The sequence below is a fragment of the Toxotes jaculatrix genome, chromosome 13, assembly GCF_017976425.1.
Source record: "Toxotes jaculatrix isolate fToxJac2 chromosome 13, fToxJac2.pri, whole genome shotgun sequence".
Lineage (NCBI taxonomy): Eukaryota > Metazoa > Chordata > Actinopteri > Toxotidae > Toxotes > Toxotes jaculatrix.
Window position 1 is genome coordinate 13,074,598 of NC_054406.1, and position 23,956 is coordinate 13,098,553.

At 40.1% G+C, this 23,956-nt stretch overlaps 1 protein-coding gene across 2 annotated transcripts in view; it reads left to right on the forward strand.

Moving 5' to 3' along the window:
* vps50 (VPS50 EARP/GARPII complex subunit) overlaps nucleotides 1-11,870 on the forward strand; it is a 97,393-nt gene extending 85,523 nt beyond the window's left edge. For both annotated transcript variants that reach the window (XM_041053206.1, XM_041053207.1), the window contains exons 24-28: nucleotides 1,599-1,695; nucleotides 2,288-2,446; nucleotides 5,519-5,640; nucleotides 10,034-10,223; nucleotides 10,350-11,870. In XM_041053206.1, the coding sequence (XP_040909140.1) occupies nucleotides 1,599-1,695; nucleotides 2,288-2,446; nucleotides 5,519-5,640; nucleotides 10,034-10,223; nucleotides 10,350-10,469 (688 nt within the window). In that variant the 3' untranslated portion in view covers nucleotides 10,470-11,870. The remainder of the gene's footprint in view (nucleotides 1-1,598; nucleotides 1,696-2,287; nucleotides 2,447-5,518; nucleotides 5,641-10,033; nucleotides 10,224-10,349) is intronic.
* Nucleotides 11,871-23,956: the final 12,086 nt, after the last annotated feature.

Consider the following 23,956-nt stretch of genomic DNA (forward strand, 5'->3'; position numbering starts at 1 on the left):
ACATTAATTTGGAAGTTGCATACACCATACCTGAGGCTCATGATTCAGTTTTTGCCAGTCGTCCCTGAAAAAACACCCTGTTTGAAAGGGGAAAAAATAATCACTTAGTTCCCATGCATATAAAATTTGTTATTTTCTGCCGCAAGAAAACACTGATCAGAATCATGCAGAGGAGATGTCTTGTGATGAGCATGGCTCAGAAAATGTCTCTGATTATAGAAAGTATAAACAGAAATGTGGAGAAAATGAGCAGCTGATTATGCACCAGAATAACTGAAGTAAATGAGTTAACTACAACTACTAGTCATATTTTTGATTTTCAAAGTCGACGTAGGTTTTTTAATTTGGATAAAAACAGAAATAAAATATCAACTGAAAATTGAATTTGGAAAGTAGAGCTAGCCTGTGAAATCTATCGAGCTGATGTATGGACGGCTATTAGCTACGTGGAAATATAATGTTATCTGCGTATATGTTAGTAATAAATTGCAGCAACAGTGTCACCATTACATATCTTTGACCAGCAGGAAAAAACCTTATGAGAACCTTATCAAAAACATTTGTTAATGTTATATGTAAAAAAAAAAAAAAAAAAAAAAAAAAGACTTTTATGTCCATTATGTCATGATTGACATAATTGAACTTTCAAATTGGATTTTGAGATTTTTCAACAGCAAATAAATCTTGTTTTCTTGTTGGGTATTTTTTTTTTCCTCTCTGTACAATCATTTGTGCTGTTGCTGACCTGGAACTATAAGGAAATTGCTATGCGAGCCGTGCTGGACTGCAGCAGTCATCCTTGTTAAACTCAATCATGAACTTCAGCCCACTCAAACCTGCTCCCTCAGTCTTTATTTAGTGTACGGTAACACTTCAGAACCATCGATCAGATCGAGTCAAGAGGTCTTTATTTAGGCAGAGTCAGAGACACAGGAATTAGGGGTATTAGGTCTGTCTGCATTGATTTTTTCTTTTTTTTTTTTTGGTCCTATATTATTTTCTGTGCTACTTCACCTGGTCTCACTTGGTGTTTTTCAAGGATAATTTAAAGCCATTCATTGTAAAAACTGCTACCTCATTTGTTGGACATAAAGGATATTTTGCTTTGTGAGGTGAGACTTGAAGATCTGGAGGTAGTTTTTTTCTTGTTTGTTCTGAAGTAGTTTTCAAGTAATTATATTAGCTATTTACATTATCAAATTAACTGAGGTAACTTTTAAATCTGAAAAAAAGAAAAAACGTGAGGAGCCAAAGACTTGAGGATTTTGTGTTTTCTTGTGTCTGCCACGTTTAGTTTTGTTGTAACAGACGAGAGAGGCTGAGCTTTAATGTTCTGTGATAATGACAAAAAATTAAGAAGATATTTTGCGAAGATGCCCAACCACAATCTCTAATTGTCAGTTGTTCCAATTCAGGTCATCAAATCAAAATTCAATCAAAAGTAATATCAGCTCTTGAAAATAGATGTCACTTTCAAATAATAAAAAAAGCAAGACACAGTAATTGTCTTTGGTTGTTATGAACACTTTTCAGGCCATATTATGGCACCACTGTGCTGAATTAAACGACTGTTCCTGGCTTGTTGTTTTTTCCCACAGTGTTTTTCTGGCTGAACAGTTTGAGTCCCTCCAGTCCCACCTGGACACAATGATGCCTGCAGCCAAGAAGCCTTTCCTGCAACAGTTTTATTCCCAGGTATCTTAGCCTTAATACTCTTGCACCTCATGAATTACAGTAATTGCAGTAACTGTTGATCACTGTCAGCTACAGTTAGGATTTTGCAGTCATTTCAAAGTAAAAATATACAGTTAAAACATACTGTATGTTGTCTTTCACTTAATGTGCTGCCTACAACAGCATTCTAGATTTCATTTACTCTTTTATTTGCAACTATCATTGTGGCTTTTAGTTTCTTTGAAAGAATATTTCTCCTGAGATACAAATAACTATGTAACTGCAACCCAGTATTCAGTCCTGTTCTTGATCAGCAAAGGAGAAAGTTGTCTGTCACTCATAACCACACATGCTCTTTTTTTTTTTTTTTTTTTGTCGACTTGACATTTGAAATGTTCAGACGCACAGACAGGTCTGTTTTGCCCAAACATCAAATGAATGTCATGTCCTGTGATTTCACTCTTGGAAATGTTATTGCAGTTTTATATGGTGCAATCGATGATGTAATGTTACCTGCACAACACGTTCGTCTCAGAAGAGACCTCGACAAAAACACCATTGAATATAACACACACATACACACACATACGTATTCTGCCTTTCTTACTTTCAGACGGTGTCAACAGCCAGTGAACTGCGGAAACCAATATACTGGATTGTGGCAGCCAAGGCCATCGACTACGAGCAAATGTTACTAATGATGGCCGGAGTTAAATGGGACATTAGGGAGATAATGTCACAGCACAACGTTTATGTGGATGTCCTGTTAAAGGTAGCGTTTTATGGGAAATGCATGGGTGACTGTTGATGTAACGTGATGTGGTACACTGCTTGTGTGTCTGTTCATCACCACGATACAAGGTTTTTGGATCTTACATGATGCAAACTGAATTGTTAAATTAACTGATATTTTGAACTGACATTCACCCCATGTGGTGAGAGTAAATCAAAACATGTTGCGAGCCCGTAAACGAAAACAGTGAGCTGAAAGGTGCTAAAATGCTCTTTAAAGTTCTGGGGACCTACAGTGTCAGGGACAATCTGCTGACGGTTCATCAACACAAACAACATCTTTCACCTTCCATGTAGTGATTTGATCCTTTAGTAATATGAATATATTGATTAGTGCAGCTTTAAAGAGTCCAAAGTTTGTCGTAATGCATGTGATTAAGTTTTCAAGGCCAATGTTAATTAGCCACAGTGCTGCATGTTCAATCCTCATTAAGCATCAGTTCAAAGACGTGGATGGAGACATCAGTGCAACAGCTTTCTCTCACATTTTGTAGAGATAATATGCAAACATTTCCCCATTAAGACTGTTGCATCATTTATGCCGCTAAGTCTCTTTGTCGGTTGAATATAAATGATGATACCAAGGCTACAGATATCCCTATTACAGTGCTTTTTTTTTCTGTTCTAGTGCATTATATTCAGGAAGAGTTCATTCAGGCATTGTCTCAATGTTTATTCATTTTTGTTCCCTGAACAAATTCTAATTGTCCACTGCATTCTGTCACTGTCATGCAGCATCGACACTAACCCAAAAGCAGAACACACAAAAGACAGCTGTAACAGGTTTGCTTTTATCTTCCAGGGATTTTCCTCACATAGAGCTTTTGTTGAAACACAATCTGGGTTACCCTTTTAACATCTGGGTCATTTACATAATGTATTAGCCTTTATTCCTCTTAAAGTCAAAAACTCTTAAGTTCCTTGTTGTTCCTTTTGAGCTTAAATTTATTCAGGGATCTTTAATATCAATTATTTGGGACAGGGTGAATAATTTAGTACATGGGTAAGCTGTTGAGGGTTGAATGCAGATCTCCCCTGAAGTTTCAGCATTGTTAAAGATATTTGAGCTCACCGGTCCCTGAAGTGTTTTGGAAGTTTTCCACTAAATGTGTGTCTTTATGCAAGCTGGCTTCTTATCCCATTATAAATTTTGCATGGGGTGGAAGGACTCACGGCACTAGTTTTCTCGCCCCTGACGTGCAGAGACAGAAAGGTCTGAAGGGCTCGCTGTGGTGTGAAATCCTGAACAGACCGACACCAAACCAAGACAAATCCACATATATGCATCAGCATGTCTTTGAAATCTGTTGATTAAATCGCACGTTAAATCACAGATGTTGTTGAAATCCCCGCAAAATAAAATACATGAACATAAACATAAATAAAAATTCCGGCATCGGTTCACAGTTAAAAGTTATCTGATTATAATGAATGGCTCTGAACGGCTCATAGATCTTTGTCTGGCACTGGCAGCTCTGCAGTTAAGCCTAACTAATTTAGCTTATGAGCTAAATTGCCTGAGGGGAAGATTTCTGTCTCACCGGCCTGGTTTAAATGCCGTTCCGTGTCAAAATGGTCCAGCTGATGGACTGACATGGTGCATATTCCAACTGGCATATACTTTTCCCCATCAAGCGCTAATAGCCTTCTCTGCCAACTTGTCAGACACCCATAATACATATGGATTGTGTTATGCGCACTGATTGAAAAGCGTGTGCTACATTTTGTTGTACGGCACACAGGAGAATATTTTATTCATGAATTCAGGTTGATCACTAACATTGAACAATGGCATTGATTTGCATATAAAGTGGCAAGGAAAAGCAGCAGCAGCCTCAGAATGACTTCATTGACAAAATGCTTAAGTGAGAAACTATTGTGAGACTGTTTGTGAATGAATAACAGTTCATTCTTGGGTGCAAAATTAATGGGGATGCATGTGTTAAAAATTCAGGTTCATTTTCATCAACTATGATGCAGTTTGAATTACAGCCATCAGGCCCGTATTTGCCAGTACACGCTGGAAAAGCAAAAGCTTCACTTGGGACGCATCCATCACGTTTATATACGGTCCTTATGTGCTGCAGTTTGTTCCTGTTATACAGCAGCACATCACAACTGTATAATTTCATCCATAATTAAACATTTCAGAGAGAGAGAGCAGTGAGTTCAAGATCACCACTGCTATATATTACAAGTGCCCCAAAAGACGACTATGAACATACTATAACAGGTTATGTGCACGTCAGAAAGTTAATAAATGAGTCCAGTTGGGATGTTCTCAAACCCAGAGTACAGTATCCAGCAGAGCACAAATGATTTATTATAACGCCTGACTTGTGGCTTTGTGGATTCATACCTCCCGCCCTCGTCTTTCCAGTACACCGGGATGTTTTGTCTCCATCAGTCCAGACCGCTAAATCATTAAACTAGCTCAGTCAAAGTAGACCCAGACATGCTGTAGGCTGCTTACCCTCAGGAGAAAAAAAAAAATCTTTCATTGATCTGATTTATTCGTACCATTAATTTAGAGTATGTCCTGTATGTTAAATGATCAAAGTATTTAAAAAAAAAAAAAAAAAAAGATTGATACAGACCCTTAATGCTGTTTATTCTTCACAGACTGTAAATAATTGGGTTATGCAATTCACAGCATGAGGTAGTTTTATAACATCGTTCGCTTCTACAAGTTAAGTCTGGGTGCAGCTGGTGTTGGGCTTCATCCAAGAACACAGAGGAGCTGAGAGCGACTCGGACCAAAAATACTGTTGTTTATGAGGGCTTTTATTTTGTTTGTGTCTGCCAGTTGGGAACCAAAGATGTATTGGTCTTATTGTGGCATGTTTTCCTGTTAACGTCGTTGTGTAGGGCTGTATGTAGGTTTGTGAAATGTGCCTTATATTATGGCTAAGCCTTGATAATACAACTTTAATTTGTGTATCTAAATATCAGTAACAAATTCTTGAACATTATTTATTTCCCCTGCTTTTCTTTTAATGATCAAGTTAACTGTTGAATGTGTTCACCTGTGCTTTGTCCTTCACCTTCTCAGGAGTTTGAGCAATTCAACAAGCGTCTGGGTGATGTTTCCAGACATGTGCGCATCCCGCTCCCGGTGTCCAACGTCCTGTGGGAGCACTGCATCCGTCTGGCTAACAGGACTCTTGTTGAGGGGTAAGAAAGTCATAAAACATCTCTTCAGCGTCAAGGGGGATGTGTGTTTCTGATGTGGTGAGGTTGTGGCCAGAGCTTTTTTTTTTATTTTTTTTTATCACCTCCTATGAATTATCGTTAAACCTTCAGCGGATAAACACTGTTTTATTGAGCATAATATTTTCCCCTTCACTTTCCATATCAAACAGTCTCTCAAGGAATCCGTAACCGTTCAGCTGTCGGGTCAGGGTGACCTGATTGTCAAACGGTTAGGGTGCATACCACATGGGCACAAATGCCCCGAGCCGAGAGTCACCGGCTCAACTCCCAGCAGACGGGACATATTTTATGCACGTCATTCCCCAACTCTCTTTCCCTGCGTTTCCTGTCTGTTTCAAATAAAGGAAAAATCATTTTTAAAAATTGCCAATTGAAATTAGCTTTGGTGAGGTTTCAGGTGAGCAAACACATTATCCATTCGTAATAAAAAAAAAAAAAGGTAATTCTCAGTATTGCCTGTGTGGTATATTGACTTCTCACACAGTTTTGAGCAAACCACAGCTTGTTATCAAAAGTCACATGGACTCACAAGCAGCTCAGTTATTGGATAGAGTCTTTATAACCTGTCAAACTAACCGTTTAGAGATTTTAGTGGAATGAATTGTCTTTGTCTTTTTGCAGGTTCTTCAGCTTTACCTGAGCATGATGATCTTTTCTGTACACTTTGTAGATTTCTATTTATTCCAGCTAAGAGCCCTTGAAGCCTGAGAGCACAAGTCCAGGCTGCAGGTTGCCCTTGGTTGTTTTTGTCACACTAGGCTTCTCCTCACAGGTAGCATCCATCTCTTTATATCTATAAAAACATGTGCATAACGAAAGCTTAGTGTGGCTGTTTTCATCTACTCAAACATATTTGAAAAGTAAAAGCTCTGAAAGTCAAATATACTGTATATCTCAGCAGCTGTTCAAGTTGATGCTGGATTGCACTGCTCTGAGAGGAGGAAGGAGATCGGCAATAATTTTATGATTTACTCAAAACAGTAATGTAACTGAGCTAAATGCAGAGCAGGCCTGTAGAATAGTGGTTTTATTTGTCGTTTGTCTTGTTAAGAGTGCCTTGTTTGCTTGAAGCGGTTTCTTTACTCTCAGGTTCCAGTCATAAATAGTGTCCCTAAGCTTGTGTCATGTGCAAATCCCAAACATCACGTGTGAGTTATTGCATCATAGTGATAGATGATAGACTCTCATCTATCGCTTCTTTACAAGGAAGCCTACAGAGATCGTGACCAAGGAGAAAAGCACATTTTTCCCCTTCTCTTTGCATCGTTCTGCAGTTTTTTTTCTCCCTGTGTTTATCCCACAGTGTGAACATCTGCACATCATAAATTAAAAAAGAAAGAAAATCTCACCAAAGCATGTTGTTCAGCACCGTGAAGAACAGGGGAAATCATCTAAAGTAAATAAGAAACCTGGAGACTCAGTTGCCAGGCTCCTTTGGACTTATCCCCCAAGAAAACCACTCTAAATTCCTGCTCTCCTCCTAATGCTTGCAACCCTCTGTACCAGTCTCGGCACATCCCTTATAATGCATTTCACCACTTTCTCCCTTGTAAGCGAGAGATATGGGTTGTGATAGGCGACAGAACGTCACAGTGTGTCTGTATTTTTTTTTTTTTTTTTTTTCCTCAGCACCTGCATCCACACTGTCTCTTTACTCAGAATCTGTGCGTTGAGTGTATGTGTGAAGTAAGTTTTTAGATTGAAGGTGCGACAACAAGCCCCTTTGATCAGACAGATCTGGCACACAGCGACGCTGAGTCTAACTGGCTGGATGGTGACAAAGCGAGAAGCTGAGAGTTATCATGAGGTTCCACACATTTTATTAGCAACAAGAAATTGGCTGATAAAGATGTCAGAATCATCCTGGGCTTTTAATTTGTACGTGTTGCGTCGAAGGCGCTGGTGAGGGAGCGTTGGTGCTCGTGCTGAGGGGAAGGCTACTGGAACCACTTGCACTACAACCTCTGCCTCTTCCTCTGCTTCTGCCAGCCTCTCTCCCTCTTCCACCGCCTCACCCAATGGGGGATGGAGCTGCACCATGATAGTAATAAAACGTAAATAACATCGGAGATATTACCTTTTCAACTTGGTATGAAAATATTTCACTTGCCACGGCAGACCTCACATTATTTCCCTTGGAATCGCACGTCTTTGCCTGTGTGAAGTTACTCGACGTGCTCTGCACAGATACAACCCTGCCATGTTACTTTCTTCCTTACTCTTTTAGAATTTGCAATAAACCGTGACAGAGAAGAGTGTAAGTTACAGTTACTGTTGAAGTCACTAGCGATAATGTTACCGATACATAGGTAAACTGCTCATTTCAGACTCTGGCATAGATAACTGTTTGTCTCCAACAACTATTTAAATATTGACAGGCTTTTTGTCTCACTGTCTACAGGACCACAAAACACATATGTAAACATTATTTTCTTAGCGAAAAAAATTTCTTCTCCTCAGTGAGTTAAGTATCAACAGTCTTTCTCCAGAATCGCTTACTCCTCCTTTAAGTGGTTTTGTGGGCGCCAAGTGTTTTAAGAAGAGGAGAGGACATTGGACATTAGGCATAGGTGGAAGGTTTGCCCTCACCCACTGGGAACAGGGAACATGTTTACCTCCGTGCTCATTTGCTGAGCACTTTTCTTCCCATTGCGCAAGACAACTTTTGAACCCTTTCCAGTGAACAAATGGTTCATTACGACCCCAATGCTCGGCAAATTTAAGCTGCTGCAGACTTCTGTCATCTGCCTTCTCTTAGTGCACAACCTCCACACACACACACACACATATGCCACCCACCACTCTGGCACACCAAGGAGTGGTCATGTTTGTTTGTTTATTTGTTTGTTTACTTCGCCTCGCTTAGTCTGTTATTCACTTTCTCTGTCCAGCTCACGTCTCCCCCTTAGAGACTCGCCAAAATGGCTCTGTTAGCATTCTGAGCCCAAGCTCAAACACCCTGCACCAAACTCTGGCAGGCCTGACAAGCAAAAGAGAAAGAGGGAGTGAGGATGACACAGTGAGAGGTGATGAAACAGAGAGAGAGAGAGAAAGAGAGGGAGGGAGGGTGAGGCACAAAATGGAAACAGAAGAGAGAAAAGCTGAAGTGTGAGACAGAGTTTACAGAGAACAGACCTGTCTGTGTGGTGTGTTAATGTACTGGAGATGTCACAGACCCTGACCTGCCAGTGGACAACAGCCCCCGCTGCCAGACACATTAAACACACACACACACACGCACACTGGAATGCATGTGTAGTCTGGCACACACACATGTTTAACAGACACGACACAGACAGCTGTGTGGAACAACATGACTTCATGTTGAAGAAGGGACATTTACATACACACACATAAGGAATCCTGTTCATCCTTACCTGGTCAGTTTGATGCTTGAAAACAATGGAAAAACAAATATTCAGTCCAACATAGAACTGTTTGGACAAAAAATATGAAATAAAAATAAAACAAATAATAAATAGTAGGTAACACAAACAAGGTGTTATTCATAAAACTGAAACAGGACAGAATAAAAACACAAAGTCAATCTAGACTGCTCTGTCTATGCTACACTACAGGTTTTAATCAAAGCTGCAACATGCAGATTTCATTATTGTAGGAATTACCTATCATACAAATGTTACATTTACTAAAATAGTACTAACATTCTTATACCTCTTTTCATTACCATTGATAGGAAGTTTCTACACTAATTTTTAAGCTCTAATGGATTCCAAGTGTCTCACGTCATCTGTTTTCTGTTTGCTTTGCTGCCAGGGGTTTGACAGAATTTTGCTTTCCTCCCATGAATTTATACTTAGACTTAAATAAACACTGACATATGACAAATGCAAACACATCATGCAGACAGTTTTGGATGCATAAAAAATTCACAGTCAACTACAGCATCATGACAAGAATTTAAACCCCGGCAACGTGACTTTCTCCTTCAGACACAGGATTATAAGGATATTTAGGACAATTCTTGTGAGCTAAGTGATAAATGTGTATTGGACACTTTCACATCGCACTTATTTTAGAATAGGCAGGTAATGATGTAATGCACTGGTAGACACGACCAGTCTAGGTTTGGAGGCTGGCCAGCTTTGGAGAGCGAAGTGATGCAGAATGGTTGAGAATGGTTAGCAAGGCTTAAGTCAGAACATTAAAGGGATGGAGAGTGTACAGAGTGAAAAATTCCTTTAAGGACACGCAGATATGACTGTGATGAATCAAAATGAAAGATTCCTCAGTGCTGGCTTGCTCTCCAGTTAGCTCTCACCTATACTGTGATACTTTGGGATAATGCTCACCACCTCTTTTGCCCCCTTTACCATTTTGTCCTCTTCTGCAGCTACGCTAACGTGAAGAAATGTAGCAACGAGGGCCGGGCCCTGATGCAGCTGGACTTCCAGCAGTTCCTCATGAAGCTGGAGAAGCTGACCGACCTGCGACCCATCCCCGATAAAGAGTTTGTCGAGACCTACATCAAGGCTTATTACCTGACGGAGAACGACATGGAGCAGTTTATCAAGAATCACAGGGTGAGACAGAGAAACAGGCTGGTAGATGGAAGATTGTAGCCTTTGTTAGGCTGTTAGGCCTCAAAGTCTCACACTGAGAGGCCGAAATCTGCTTTTCTGACTCACTTTTCTATGTTTTTTGCGCAGGAGTACTCCATGAAGCAGCTGGCCAACTTGGTGAACGTTTGCCTAGGCTCGCATATAAACAAGAAGGCTCGTCAGAAACTGCTGGCAGCCATCGATGACATTGACAGACCCAAGAGATAGACTGATGCACAGACCAGACCCTAAATGTATCAACACAGTCCACAGAGATAGACACTCCAACAGAGGAACTCCCGCAGTGGAGCCCAGTGTCGAATGTTTTCTTTTTTTTTTGTTTTGTTTTGTTTAGAAGATACATACCAACGTTGAGGTGTGTTCAACGAGCTGTGCGGTACATACAGTAGTGGAGCTCCTGTATACAGCAATTTAAGGCTTAAATGTTAGCTAAATGCTAACTCGTGCTAATCTGCAGTCAATCTGCTTCACACACATGCATGCTGCAGTCACTCTATGCGTAGACGCACCCTAAACACATGCTCTCGGCTTTTCGTTCAGCAAACACGCTGCTTATGAAGTTTTTCTGCTAATCGTCTGCAGCCATAACATTTTAGAGCACTTCAGTGACCATAGGGAACAGATCTTGAATTTGTTTTCCAGCTGAACTTCTACAAATACAGGATCTAACGGTGTAAATGTGAAGTGTGGCGTGAACATGTGGCTCTTTCTGGCATTCCATCTGTTTTCACCAAATGTGCTCAATCTCTGACACCACTCCTACCATGAGATTAAAGGAAGCACTGAGTGAATGTTTAGGAGTTGCTGGATTTGAATACTCGCATAAATATTGTTCAGCTTTGTGATTTAAAAAAAAAAAAAAAAAAAAAAAAAAAAAAACAACAACAAATTGTCCAAGAGAACGTTTTAATGGTTATACCCCCTCTACTATCTGAATGTGTTCCCTGTTGGAGATACAGTACAGTAAGTCTGGGTTTTGTTCACTTATACAGTCATTATAAGTTATTCCAGCCCATGCGCTTTCTGTATATTAGTTCACATCAGGGTGTTTGTTGTGCCTGACTGGATGCTCTGTTTCTTTATGTTGTTTGTTTTGTCCATAAATTACATAAATTTAATATAATGATGATTCTGAAAATAATATAAATTGCTGTAGTTTAGCTTTAACCATGGTTAGATTATATCCCCACCATCTGTTTGTCATATCTGAGGAGGAAAGTTCTTGTGAAAGTGCTTATCTTGGACTTCAGTCTCCATCCTTCTTGCTGAGCAGTGAAACGGTTTCTTATGTTTCTTTTATCTCCTTTTGTTGGTTTGTGCAGTCAGGCACTGATTATGTGATTTCTCATGAGTTAGTGGTTGAACTGTGTCAACTACCTGACCTTTTCCTTTTACTTTAAGGCCCCTCCACCCCAACCCCTTCAGTCATATCCATTAGTTTAACCTGACCAGACCTGCTGAGGGGGCAGATTTATTTACTGTCAAAAGGAGAAAAAAAATGAAGAAACTTTTTTTTAAATGCAGCTTCATATATATTTTGTGGGCAACTATTCCAAGAAGAATACTGTAAATGTGAATGTTTTGAACAATGTCTGTATTTATTTCCTGCTCTGTGTCTTGTTTGGGTTTTTATATGATATACGGTTATTGCTGGAAGTGTGCTGTCATTTACCACCTCTCAGTATCTTATAACTTATCAAGTGAAGCAAAAACTAATGTTTAAACATTATGAAAATTACATTAAGGGTCAAGTGCACTGTAGTGTAAATCGGTAATCAGTGTTAGAAATGTAGGTTGAACCAAGATGATTCTAACATAATAAACACACTAACAATGGACACTTACTGTTTGTTATTCGTGCTCACTTTATCCTCGTAGTCATATCCAACCTTTAAGATCTTTGCGCCGCAGCACGGTTTTAGTAGAGTCTGTCATTTGCCGTTCATCAGAATAGATGAGTGTTACCTTTCAGCGGTGCCACTGTCCATCCTAATGATGCTGTACTCACCCAGGAGCAGGACGCTGTCAGACTAATTAATGTGGCTTCCTGTGTGGTTACAAGCCCTCAGCCTTCCTGTTGAGGAGGACCCTACTGATCCAGCTAAACAGGACAGGAACTTGAAGGACTCATAACTTTGAAGACTTGCTGTTTTTATTAAATAGTAGTTGTAACTCTTAGTTTTTCTTTGATATGAGAGACTCTACCGGTCTGATTTTAATGAAACTCCAGTGTGGATGTAATCTCATACTAAAAAAAAAGGGTAAATTGAAATACAATCTTTTATGTAATATGATTAACTGACTTACATTTTATTACAGCTGTGTTTCAGGTCAGCTCTGTGTGAAAGCAGAGACCTCCTCCGTGTGATGCACAGCCCACATCCTCATTCAGGATCCTTTGCCAACACATTAAAGCGAAAGGTGAACTGACTGATTATAACTTTAATTTAAATACTTATTTTTATGTGATGTCCAGCTGCTATTAACCATATTACAACACTGAAATCTCCTGAAGCAAATAACACATTTTGCCAACCATATTAAAGTAGGTAAACTGCTGAATTGTTTTGTTTTGAAGTGAGGTTCAGGCTGGCTTGCTCAGCCAGACGATCAGAGGCTGAGTGATGCTGTGTCCAGGTTTCATTCGTTGCAGCTGTTGTTGCTGCAGCTATCAGCAACATGCAGGTCCCCCAAAAGTATCAACCTGTGGGCTCTGTTGCTTCACGGTTCAACATTGAGGGGACTACAGTATTAACTCCCTTTTGCTTTTGCTGGCTTCAACTGGGAGTAACACATAAGATCAATGACAAAAAAAAAAAAATTACAATTACTGTACATTTATGTTCATTCACATTAATATTTTCTTGGACTGTATTCCACTATTTAACTCTTGTGCTCCACCTTTCTTGCAGATCTTTCCTCCAGACACCACTGTCGTTCCCACTGACGACACATTTGGGTGCCCAGCTGGATCAGACCCCTCCTGTCTCCTGTGATGCTTTGGCCCAGTTACCCTTTGAGATTAAAGAGCATGCGCTCAGATTTGATGAGCCAAGTCCATAGTAATCACTATCACTGACCTACATGGCCTCTGTTCCCTCACTGTCTGCTAATATGCATTCACATAGCCTTCATTCATGTCTGTTCATACATATCTAATTGAGAACAATCGCTGGCAGAGACTATTAATACTGTGTACTTTGTATGATGATTGATAAGACAAGATTTGACAGCATGGGGCTGGGGGTTGGTGGGGGTGTGGGGGGGTAAATGCAGCAACAAGAGGAGATTTTGATGAGCTGTGTGGGTCATATGTAAAAGAGAAAGCTGATCAGATGAAGTGCAGGCAACATTTAGATTAAAAAAAAGAAAAAAAAATGTCTAACAAATCCAGTCTAACAAATGGCACAATATGCAGACGTGAATGTGTGTGTTTTCACTTTTGTTACCTGTTATATAAATGGTTTTGAATATACCTGCTGGTCTCTTTAATTTAATTAGTTGTATATAAATGTAATTTCTAGGAGACAGAGTTGTCCAGAGAGTCCCAAAAAGAGTCCCAGGTAAACGCTGGCTGCAGACAAGATGGCGTACCTCAACCACAATCCTCACAAAGTGCCAGTTTAATGTGAGTATGTAATTCTTAACCTACATAGTGAGCGTTTCAGTCTGTATCTATTACTCACCTTTGTCCAATTTGTTATCTTTATATGTTTAAATACAATATTCAACATAAATAATTTGAAAACAATTTGTCATTCATTTGAAATACCATGCAGGATAGTCGGAGTGAACCTGAACTTCAAACATCAGATGCACAACGTCCTAAAATGCTCCAGTTACACATAAACTTACGGCTAGCACCAGTGTTACGAGCTGACTGTGGAAATCAAAGACGACCTGGCTTATTAATACAACGGCTAATTTTACATAAAGGATACATCTCTCAGAAAGCAATGATACAAATTTAGTATCATCCATAGCTGCGGCTGCCATAAATAGCTGGAAGGTGTAAGGCCTTAGGTAGCAATAGATGTACCTGGCTCATAGATTATTTAAACTGATAAGTGCTCACTTTGCTCAGATCCCTTAATGTGAAAACAAACACCAGGAAAAATAAGATGATGAAGTCTTTGAAAACCCAGCTGGGAGGAAAAGGCTCAATAGCTTGTCCTCCCCATCAGGTCATCTGTCACTTATGTGATAGACAAGAGAGAAAAGATGGAGGGTTAATCTCCAGAGAGACAGGGGTTGAAAACACATTTTGAAAAACACATTTGGGGTGTCAGGCAAACTGAATCCACATACACACATGAAGAACTTTTAATCTCACTGTCTCACTCTGTAAGAGCAGAAAATCGAAAACTGTAACCAGGGAACTGTGCACGGTTTAGACAAACCCATTCGCTCTCTCACAATGACAGCCAAGTGTATTCGCAGAGCATTTCATTAAAGTGGTCTTATTGATTTTGCCCCATCACCAAACAAACCTGCAAGGGAATAAGAATGTGTGTCTCCCTAAACAAATGGCAGCCTTGTCTATTATTGCGCAGAGAAAGGAGTTCAGAAATGTCCATGGCATGTGGTTCAAAAAGGCTATGCCGTTTGATGCACCGTGCAAATTGAAAATGCTAACAGAACAGTTGAGCTCGCTGTGGAAGTCGAGTAATAACCGAAGCCACCAAAATAAAATGTCACCAGGCCAATTGCAAATATAGTCTTTTTACTATTAAGAAATAGTTTTAAATACCTTTGCAGAATGCATGAAAGGGATAATTTGCACCTCTGAGAAACCCCTCATTAATTCAATAAACATAGTTATTTGGCAGTATCTAATGAACATAATGCCAGTACTTTCTCTTCTTACTGACTGGCATTACGGATTGAAGCAGCTAATTGGATGTCAGACTCCGCTGCATAAACTTTCACAACGGCCCTCTGAGAATCCTGTTCCACCAGTCGCTGCTAATTTGTTGCTTGACTAGCTGTGCTTGGGCGGCAACAAATGTTGTGGGTGGTCGTAAACATGAGCAGGGCAGGAAAACCTCTCACGAAACATTAGGGCTCCATTTGTGGCAGAGAGAATGAGGTAGGAGCTGTTCCCCTGCAGAAGGCTATCAATTGAAAGTTCAATTTGAAGTGAAATTGGTTTCAATTAAAGTGTCAGTAAATAGGGGAGTTTAATTGGGTGGCCTTATATTTCAGGATAATATATAAAGAGGAAAAAAAATAAGGAAATTAAAACTTCTCCCTCAACAACAGGAGATTTATTGACTTTGTGTTTTGCTTTAGGGTATTTCCCAAAAGAATAAGATGTACTGCATAATCTCACAATAGACCTCTGTCTGCAAATGTGATGAATCAAGCCTTTTATTCCACTTCACATCATGTAATAATATGCATCTTATCAGCAGCTCACTCTCTGGCGTTCTTGGAAATACCCTCATACAAAGCACAAAGTCTATTCTCCCATCATTGAGGAATGGGTATTGATTTCTCTCTCTCTCTCTCTCTCTCTCTCTCTCTCTCTCTCTCTCTCTCTCTCTCTCTCTCTCTCTCTCTGTCTCCTGGACTTATATTTTGATTTAAATTGACAGTTTTTGCACAGTTTATAAAAAGGGGTCCGCATGTCTTAGACAACTTTTTTTCAAAGTGAAGCAGGTTTATTTTAACCCAGGGCCATTTGGCCACTACGTCATATCTTAGCGTGTTTCTATTCCTTTGGACAAATGTGTTTTTAGGATCCTCCCCCTTTCATCCTAATTTTAGAACGGCAGGGGACAGAATATATATGATGTTATTGCATTCCTGCAGGTGGCACAAGCATCAAAACTGCAGGGTTATTTTCCTTGCCTGTAGGTGGCGCAGGTCAGACTGAAACTACAGGTCCAAAGCTCCCGGTATGAGACTGATGGCACTGGTTTCAGTTGCTTTGCATCAGTGACACTGTGTGTCCTTGCTATCCCTCCATTTCTTTGTATTTGTTTTATGACCTTTCCCTTTCACCAACCACAAACATCAGTACCCCAAGGCTACTTTGCAAACCACAGAATGTTCATTGGATTTTAATATTTTTGCATAGGCATAATTTCACATTCCTGATAACAAATGACTCATATCCTCTATGCCTAATAAGTGAGCCTTGAATTAGATCTACGGACATACAGTAGAAGAGTGTGAATCCCACTAATAGGTAGAGTATTTATACTGGTAAACAAACAAAATGATCACAAAAGATTATCCCACGTAATTTCATGGGTCTCTGCCTCTCATGTCCTCCCTTTCACAACTCTGCAAACAGAGTGATGACTTTCGAATAGTGTGACAGATAACAGATGAGAGAGTCTCTGTGTTCCATCAGCTACAGTATCTCACAAATCTAATTGTGTTTGCGTTTTATTCATCGCCTCATGCAAATAATTCTGATGAGTGTGTGTGTGTGTGTGTGTGTGTGTGTGTGTGTGTGTGTGTGTGTGTGTGTGTGTGTGTGTGTGTGTGTGTGTGTATGAATTCAGATGTACTGTTGACTTGGGGTACGACAAAGGCGCTGTACTATTTTTGCACTTCCTCTTTATTTAACCATTGACCAGTGTCCTCATTTTGCTTTGCATGGTTGCATTGTGAGGAGAATTTAACACACAATATGGGTCAATATTTAACAGTATTAATATTCTGCAGGCTTGACCGTATTTATCATAATGCAGACAAACAGTCTGCAAAAAACATGTTTGACCTTAAGGATGAAACAGCCATAGAAAACACCATTACTGCACGTTTAAATCAGATTTAAATGTACATTGGACCTATTGATCCTGAGCTCAGGAGTCAAAGATACAAGATTTTTAATTAACATACTGGAATCATATTTTGCTCCTCATATAACCTTAATGCTGACAGAGTGCAGCACACAGCATAATGTCACTAAAGGTCACTGATGTTGTTGTCAGATTTCCTCTACTACTTTGTATATTTAACAGGGTCTTTTTTTTAAAGAGACAACGCAATGTGAATGTTGGCTGAAATAGAAAAATCAAACACCATCACACTGCAGGAAATGAAAATGTCTTAATATTACTGTTCTAACTGTTGGTTCCTCCTCACTGTTGCATGTGAAGCTGACGGGAGAACATCCAAACACTGACCCTGAAAAGATTTCAGTATTTTCATTTTTATTGAATGGCAAAATAATGAAAGCAATACATCATGCAAGGGAAAGCAGAGCTGCGCACATTTTTCTGTATTCTGTGGAAAACGTGTGTCACAACCACCATTACCATATAGACCAATATTTCACACAGCAATTTGTCATAGGCTCCTCCGCATTGCTTTTAGTAATATAATCTGTGTACTGTACCTTCCATTTCAGCTACTGGGTTATCATAAGGCCCAGCGTGCTCGTCTTTGCTTTCTCTGCTTCTCATTACTCAGAGGAAAGCTGTGGCCTACAGATCAGGGAGTTTAAAGAAGTCAGAGTCAAGGCGATGCCAAATGAAGGTGTAACAGGACCTGAGCTAACCTTAGACCATGACAGCTTTTCTTTTAAAGGCCATTACACACTGCCTTTGCTCGGCTCCCATACCGACAGCGTGTAAGTGTGTGTGTTAAAGAGATTTAGAAAGGGAGAAAAACAATACGTATTATATACTAGTAATATATTCTAGTATATAACATATAATGTGTGTTGCATGGTGGACACACCGCAATGAATACTAATGTGTCCACCCTCTGTGCTTTTCCGCTCATAGCAACACAGGGGGTTCAAGGAAGCACAACTTGGACCTTATTTTCATGGTTCATTTCTGTGGGTTCAGAAAACACTGTAGTCACCAAAGTCATCAGTTAGAAATCTGGGAATGGTTGTAGACGATCATACAGGTTTGTAAATATCTATCTGAACCACACTGGAAGAGTGTGTGAGCGGCTACAAGCAAAGTGAACCAGAATGCAGAAGCTTTATTTGATTTAGATTTTGGCTCCAACGCCTGTGACAGATGTTTACAGCAGCAGGATTGTTTTCTCTTTGGCTATCCTGTGGTACAGTCTGACCACTGGTGTTCTTTGCCTCATCTAACCTCCTGAAACAGATTTCATCAGTTAATTTAGTGAGTACAAAGTTATTATTGCTGATAGAAATATGGGACAAATCTATTAAAATAATAGACAAAACAATCTTAGCTCAATGTCCAGCTGTCCTGGAGCTTTTGACCCTGTCGCACAGACCTCATCAATAGAACGGAGCATGGCATTACCTCAGGCAGAGCACTGCTTCCACCAGCTAACTGGAATCAGCTGTTTCATTCATGCTTTACAGTCAGTGGCTCATTCACTGCTGGGTAGCTAACCGCTGACTCATAATGTCCAGTCATGTTCATAAATGTGTCCTTGATGCAGGCAAGTGTCTGTAGCTGTTTTTTTCCTCCAGTTAAATTTTCTAAATTGTTAGAGGTATAGATGTTCAGCGTTTCCTTTAATTCTGAACACCAGGAATTCTCATCCATACTGAGTTTGAGGTTTAGATATTTCATTGCCGTTTTGAAGATCACGAGTCTCAGATTTTAAAATAACATCCAAGTTGTAATAAACCAGAGTTGCCCTTTAATAGTAGAACAGAACAGGAAAAGATACTGTGTCCAGCAGCACCTTTGAAGACACAGATCCTTTCACGTTCTGAGTGTAGTCTGTTGACATTGCTTTCGGCAAAAACCAACATCTTGACAAATTTGGACAGATGCGGAGGAGATGAATTTTTGCGCCCTTCTGGACTCCTGTCATCTTCATCTCTCACTCTTACACCTGCCTGGAAGCGCTTTGAAAACGATGACCATCAGCCCTCCTGATTGCCTTGTTTTTATGTGGCCTTGAAGTTTTTTGATCTTGATGGTGTTAATCCTGAGGGTTTAGATGCAATCTCAGGGGGTGAGGCTTATATGCAGACTGTGGGCTGAGCTCAGTGCTGGCTAACTGAGCACTGACAGGTTATTAAAGATCTCCCCCTGTATATCCCTAGGATGGCAGAAACTGCAGACCGACCTGCTTTGGATGAATCATTACATTCAATCCTACTTGGGCCGGTACATTTGCATATTCAGATGAAGGATTACTGGTAACTTGAGGTGTGTTTTGTGAACTCACCAAAGCAGCTGCATTATGCATCTATCTTGCACATGTGCTTTAATTTTCTGTAATTATTAAAATTATTAGGGAAAAGCTGTATTATAATATTTGCATTGTAGGCAGCTTTTTATTACCTTTGAAAAACAAGGGGCAAAGAAAAGCAACTGTTTCTACTTTCTGCTAAAAAAAAAAAAAAATCCTTTGCTTCTGCTTCTTTGTGTCCACCTATGTGTTTGTTTCTCTTCCTCTAGTCATTTATCATCGGAAGGGTCAAGGCCCCTGTGAGCAAACTGCTTGCATGAACACAACCAATCACACTATTTAGGCAAAGATTTGAGTAATACGAGGAAAATCTGGTCCCGCTCAACTCTGTCTCTGTCACTGTTTGCTCCCACTGAACAGAATCCTGTCTCCAGTGTCCATTCCAGTGCTTCAGGATGCTCTGGTCTATCACATCTCTCTTTCATTTTTCATGACTGTGTGTTGTTGCTTATGTGCATTGCACTTTGCTGATGTTAATCTTCCACTTCGGCGGACATCTTAAGACCTATGGAGTGAGACAGATTGGTACTATCTGGGTTTGATTTAAGCTTGATAGGTGATACGGGGTGGGCACCAGCCAGGGTGCCACAGGCAAAAGAATACATCTGGGAGAATATCAATCGCCTGTCTCTTATCTAGACGCGTCTGAAAGCTGTATCTCTTCAAACCTCTCTTAAATTCACACTGCAGGGACAGTAAAACTGAAATAAGTTAGTGTTTCTCCTGCTGTGCTGGGACCCCTCATAAAATGCTTTGAGTACTGTGGAAAATCCAAGTGCGCAGCCATTGGATGAAAGGGAAACTTTGGCCGCTAACCCAGCGTTTAACGAGGCTCCGTGGTCCCTTAACTTTAAGCGCTTTGGTTTTTCGGTTGTGTACCGTAAGCTCTGTGTGTTAAAGCATTACAACACTGGAGCACATCTGTACTTATTGCACAGCAGATGTTGAAATTTGTGACTCAGGGGTAATAGATTCTGAATTTTAGCCGAGTAGGATCGAAGGTTATTGGAGGTTCACTCAAACAACAGCCTGGTCAAATTTTTCCTGCAAAGATATTCGGTCTAGTTAAATGTGACACCCCATTGTATTATGTAGCTTCAATCACCCATATTGTGATAGAATTGGGTTGACAGCATGGTCTAAGGAGTAAATGACCTTTTTGGATACACTCAATAGGAGGTGTGATTAAAGTTAACAATGTGCTTCAGTTTGATTTTAGATCAAATTGTTCTCCATCCTTGAAAAACTCTTTACAGACTCCTTCTAACTCTCCTGTTTAAGAAAAAAAAAACCATTAAAAGCTGTTTCTGCTTTGTGTAAATGTACACTGAATGTTTATACTGAACATGCATTCCCCATCACTGAGTAATACGGCCTGCATTTTAAGACCATTTGAGGATAGAGAGAAATATGTGGATGAATCAGACTTAGAGCAATGTCAGCAAGGAATACATTTGCTAATTTGTTCAACACTCAATACGCCAGTATTCAAACAGAAGAACAAGTAAAGGTGTACCAAAGAGTTCTGCCTCCCTAGGATCTAGAAAATTGCATTGTTTGTGTCTGTGTAATTATTTTGACACTGTGAATAACTGAAGTTTTTGTTGTCACGAGAGCTAAAATATCTGACAGAGATGAGCTCACAGCAGAAACAAAGAGCAAAACAAAGCTTTTATACGAGATGTGACTTTAAGCTCCAAAGGAGGGAAGGGCGGAAATAAATTGTTGTTTCACGGAAAGTCTCTCCACTGCCTCCACAGCATGTACTCTATCAAGGGCCCCGATAATTAATAATTTGTCTCATAAATCTCATTAGTACATAATGAGGGAACAAGTGCTATTAGAAAGACATGACTTAGACGGTTATCTTCTAAGATGTATTATAAGCTCTGGGCGAACTGACAGGCTCACAGCAGCTTTTTAGGACAAGCAAGACGTCCTCCTTTTGTGTTCTTTGAAGTACTCAGGAGGTGATATCAACTTCACACCATCAGTTTGTGTCGGACGTCTGCCGCGATTGAACAGATATCCACTGGTTTTTGTCAGGCTTTCTGGTTCGACAGCATGACTCAGTTGTTTAGCGAGGTCAGAAGCTGCATTATGTGTGGCCTGGCAGACGAATCCTCTGTCTGATTTGCTCTCATCCCTGGAAGGTTAGAAAAATATACTTTTTTTTTTTTGCAAGTGCTCCTTCGTTCTTTCCTTCGTTCTCATTTCTGCAGCTCAACAAATCATGGCGACCACAACGCCTCGGGTCTCTCACTGTCCCGCTTCTCTACACACTAAGATACTAAGATGAATGTGGCAGTAAATATCGTTACACAAGTGGATCAGTGATCTGCTTTAGGGCATTGCTTTGGCACTTATGTTCTTAATATCAAAGGGTTTAAGTCAAGAGGGCCCAGATAATTATCACACAGTCAGCATTGTCTTCCAATAATACATCAAAGGGTTTGAAAACACAAAGCTTATTTAAGATTATAATTTATGAGTGTTGCATTGTAATCCTGAAGGAGGAGTTATTTCATTAGGTAATCTCTACTCTACACTCTCTCTATAGACTTCTAGGAGGATGCTAATTTCCTGAAGAGGCAAACACCATCAAGTGCAATTTAAAAATCCAATAAAAATCTTGATTGTTCTGGGCTTTGTGAATAAATTGACTTGGCCTTTAAAATGTGTAATAGTGCTGTAAGCGTATCATGTTGAAAACAGAGCACAGATGACATGATGGTCGTTGAAATTAGTCATTTGATACTTCTGGGGATGATGCGCCAATCTTGAACTAATGAGCCTAAAACTGATTCTTCCAACCGCAGAATTATCATACACTTTGCTTTTATATTCTTCTATCTTTTTTGTGCATTTCTCCGCCCCACTGCAAAAGTGCAGCGATTTATGATGCCTGAATGCAGCTTCTACTGTTAAATCCCATCACAACTCAAACGTCCTATCTCTCATGAGCAGATAGAGACGATGGCGCAGATTAGTCCCCCAAGTGAGAAGAGATTTCAATGGTTTGATTTATTTTTCTTTGAGGCAGTGGCACTGAACACAGTAGGGGTTCTTTTCTCTCACGTTATGCTCAAAATGCTATAGCTGACTCACATATACGGCCGTATACATTCGCACATTCATGCACAGCAGGAAACTACATTGCACATTCCCACACACAAACACATATTTTGATTCAGCAGCCAGGTCTTATTCCACATTCCACATTCCACACTACTACTAATATTACTGCATAACCATAAAACCATGGTGCAGACATTCATGGTCCATAGAGGATGGATCCTAATGCTTTTCCTCTGGCTGCACGTAGAGGATTTGGATCACAGTCGACAACTGTGGGACGGCTTGCCATGAAATTTATGCTAACTGGTGTTAGCATGCTAACATGCTAAGCCAAGATTGTGAAAGCTGTAAACATTAGCATGCTGTTGGCATGGCTGTAGGCTCTTTGTTTTGATTTATTAGCATAGCTAAGCTTGTTCAGTCTTGTGCTTCTGTCAAGTTACAGAAGCAGTCGTGAGCTGAAGTTATATTTTAAGATGTTGTGGATACTTTAGGGAGCAGAAACTGTTTACAACAGGCTTGCAGTTGTGTTTTGTGTTTGGTGTTTTGGAGTTCTGATACTTTTCAACAGTACTGGTCTTTGGTCATTGTTCAGGTGCACAAATATGGATAACACAGTGAAAACTAAACTGTGAAAGTTGTTAGACTACAGACAATCAGATACGTGATACAACTCAGATTTATATTTATAATATAATGATAATATTCTTTAACTTAGTGTTGTGCTAACTGATGCACACTAATGCTTTTAGTAATTTGTGTGTCCAAATTATCGTTATTTAAACTGTAGTTTCTTCCACCTGAGACTTCCTGGCTGCTGTATGGAAACATAACTATCCGTGGCCACATCGTGACAATCTTTGGTCTCTCAGAGCTCCAGGCATGTTTGCTCATGGACCGTGAATGTGAGCTGGACTGATGTGTGTGCTGCAGGGGTGAGAGCTGCGGTGCACTGTATCCAAGTAGAAAACCAGATGAACTGTCATCACACCTGAGTGAATGAAATGGGCAAGCAGTGTCTTCTTTTGTGTGTAACCAAACCAACAAAAAAAAAAACCCTGAAAGAAACTGTTTACAGAGATGAAACATTTGTCCTCTATTGTTCTTGTGCCTACCGCAGTGAGGCTCAGTTGTAATGAATTTCTGGCCACAACAGCTGAAAATGCTCCAGGCCTTGGGTGAAAGAGTGGTTCAGTGCACAGTCAGTGCACTTGAGTTGGAACGAGTGGACACAAATGCGCCCAGCACGGGAGTGGGAAGGAAAGTGACCGTTCCTGACGACAGTGATCTGAGCAGTCATGGATAAAAGCTGGAGTCACGATGGTGTCAAATGACCTTGAAACATCTTTGACACACAGATGAAGATTTAGATGTGGACCACTGTCATCTCTCGATTTAACACCACAGAGTAAAACCACACACAAGATGGCTTTGGCCGCCGATTTCCGAGCTCACATGTC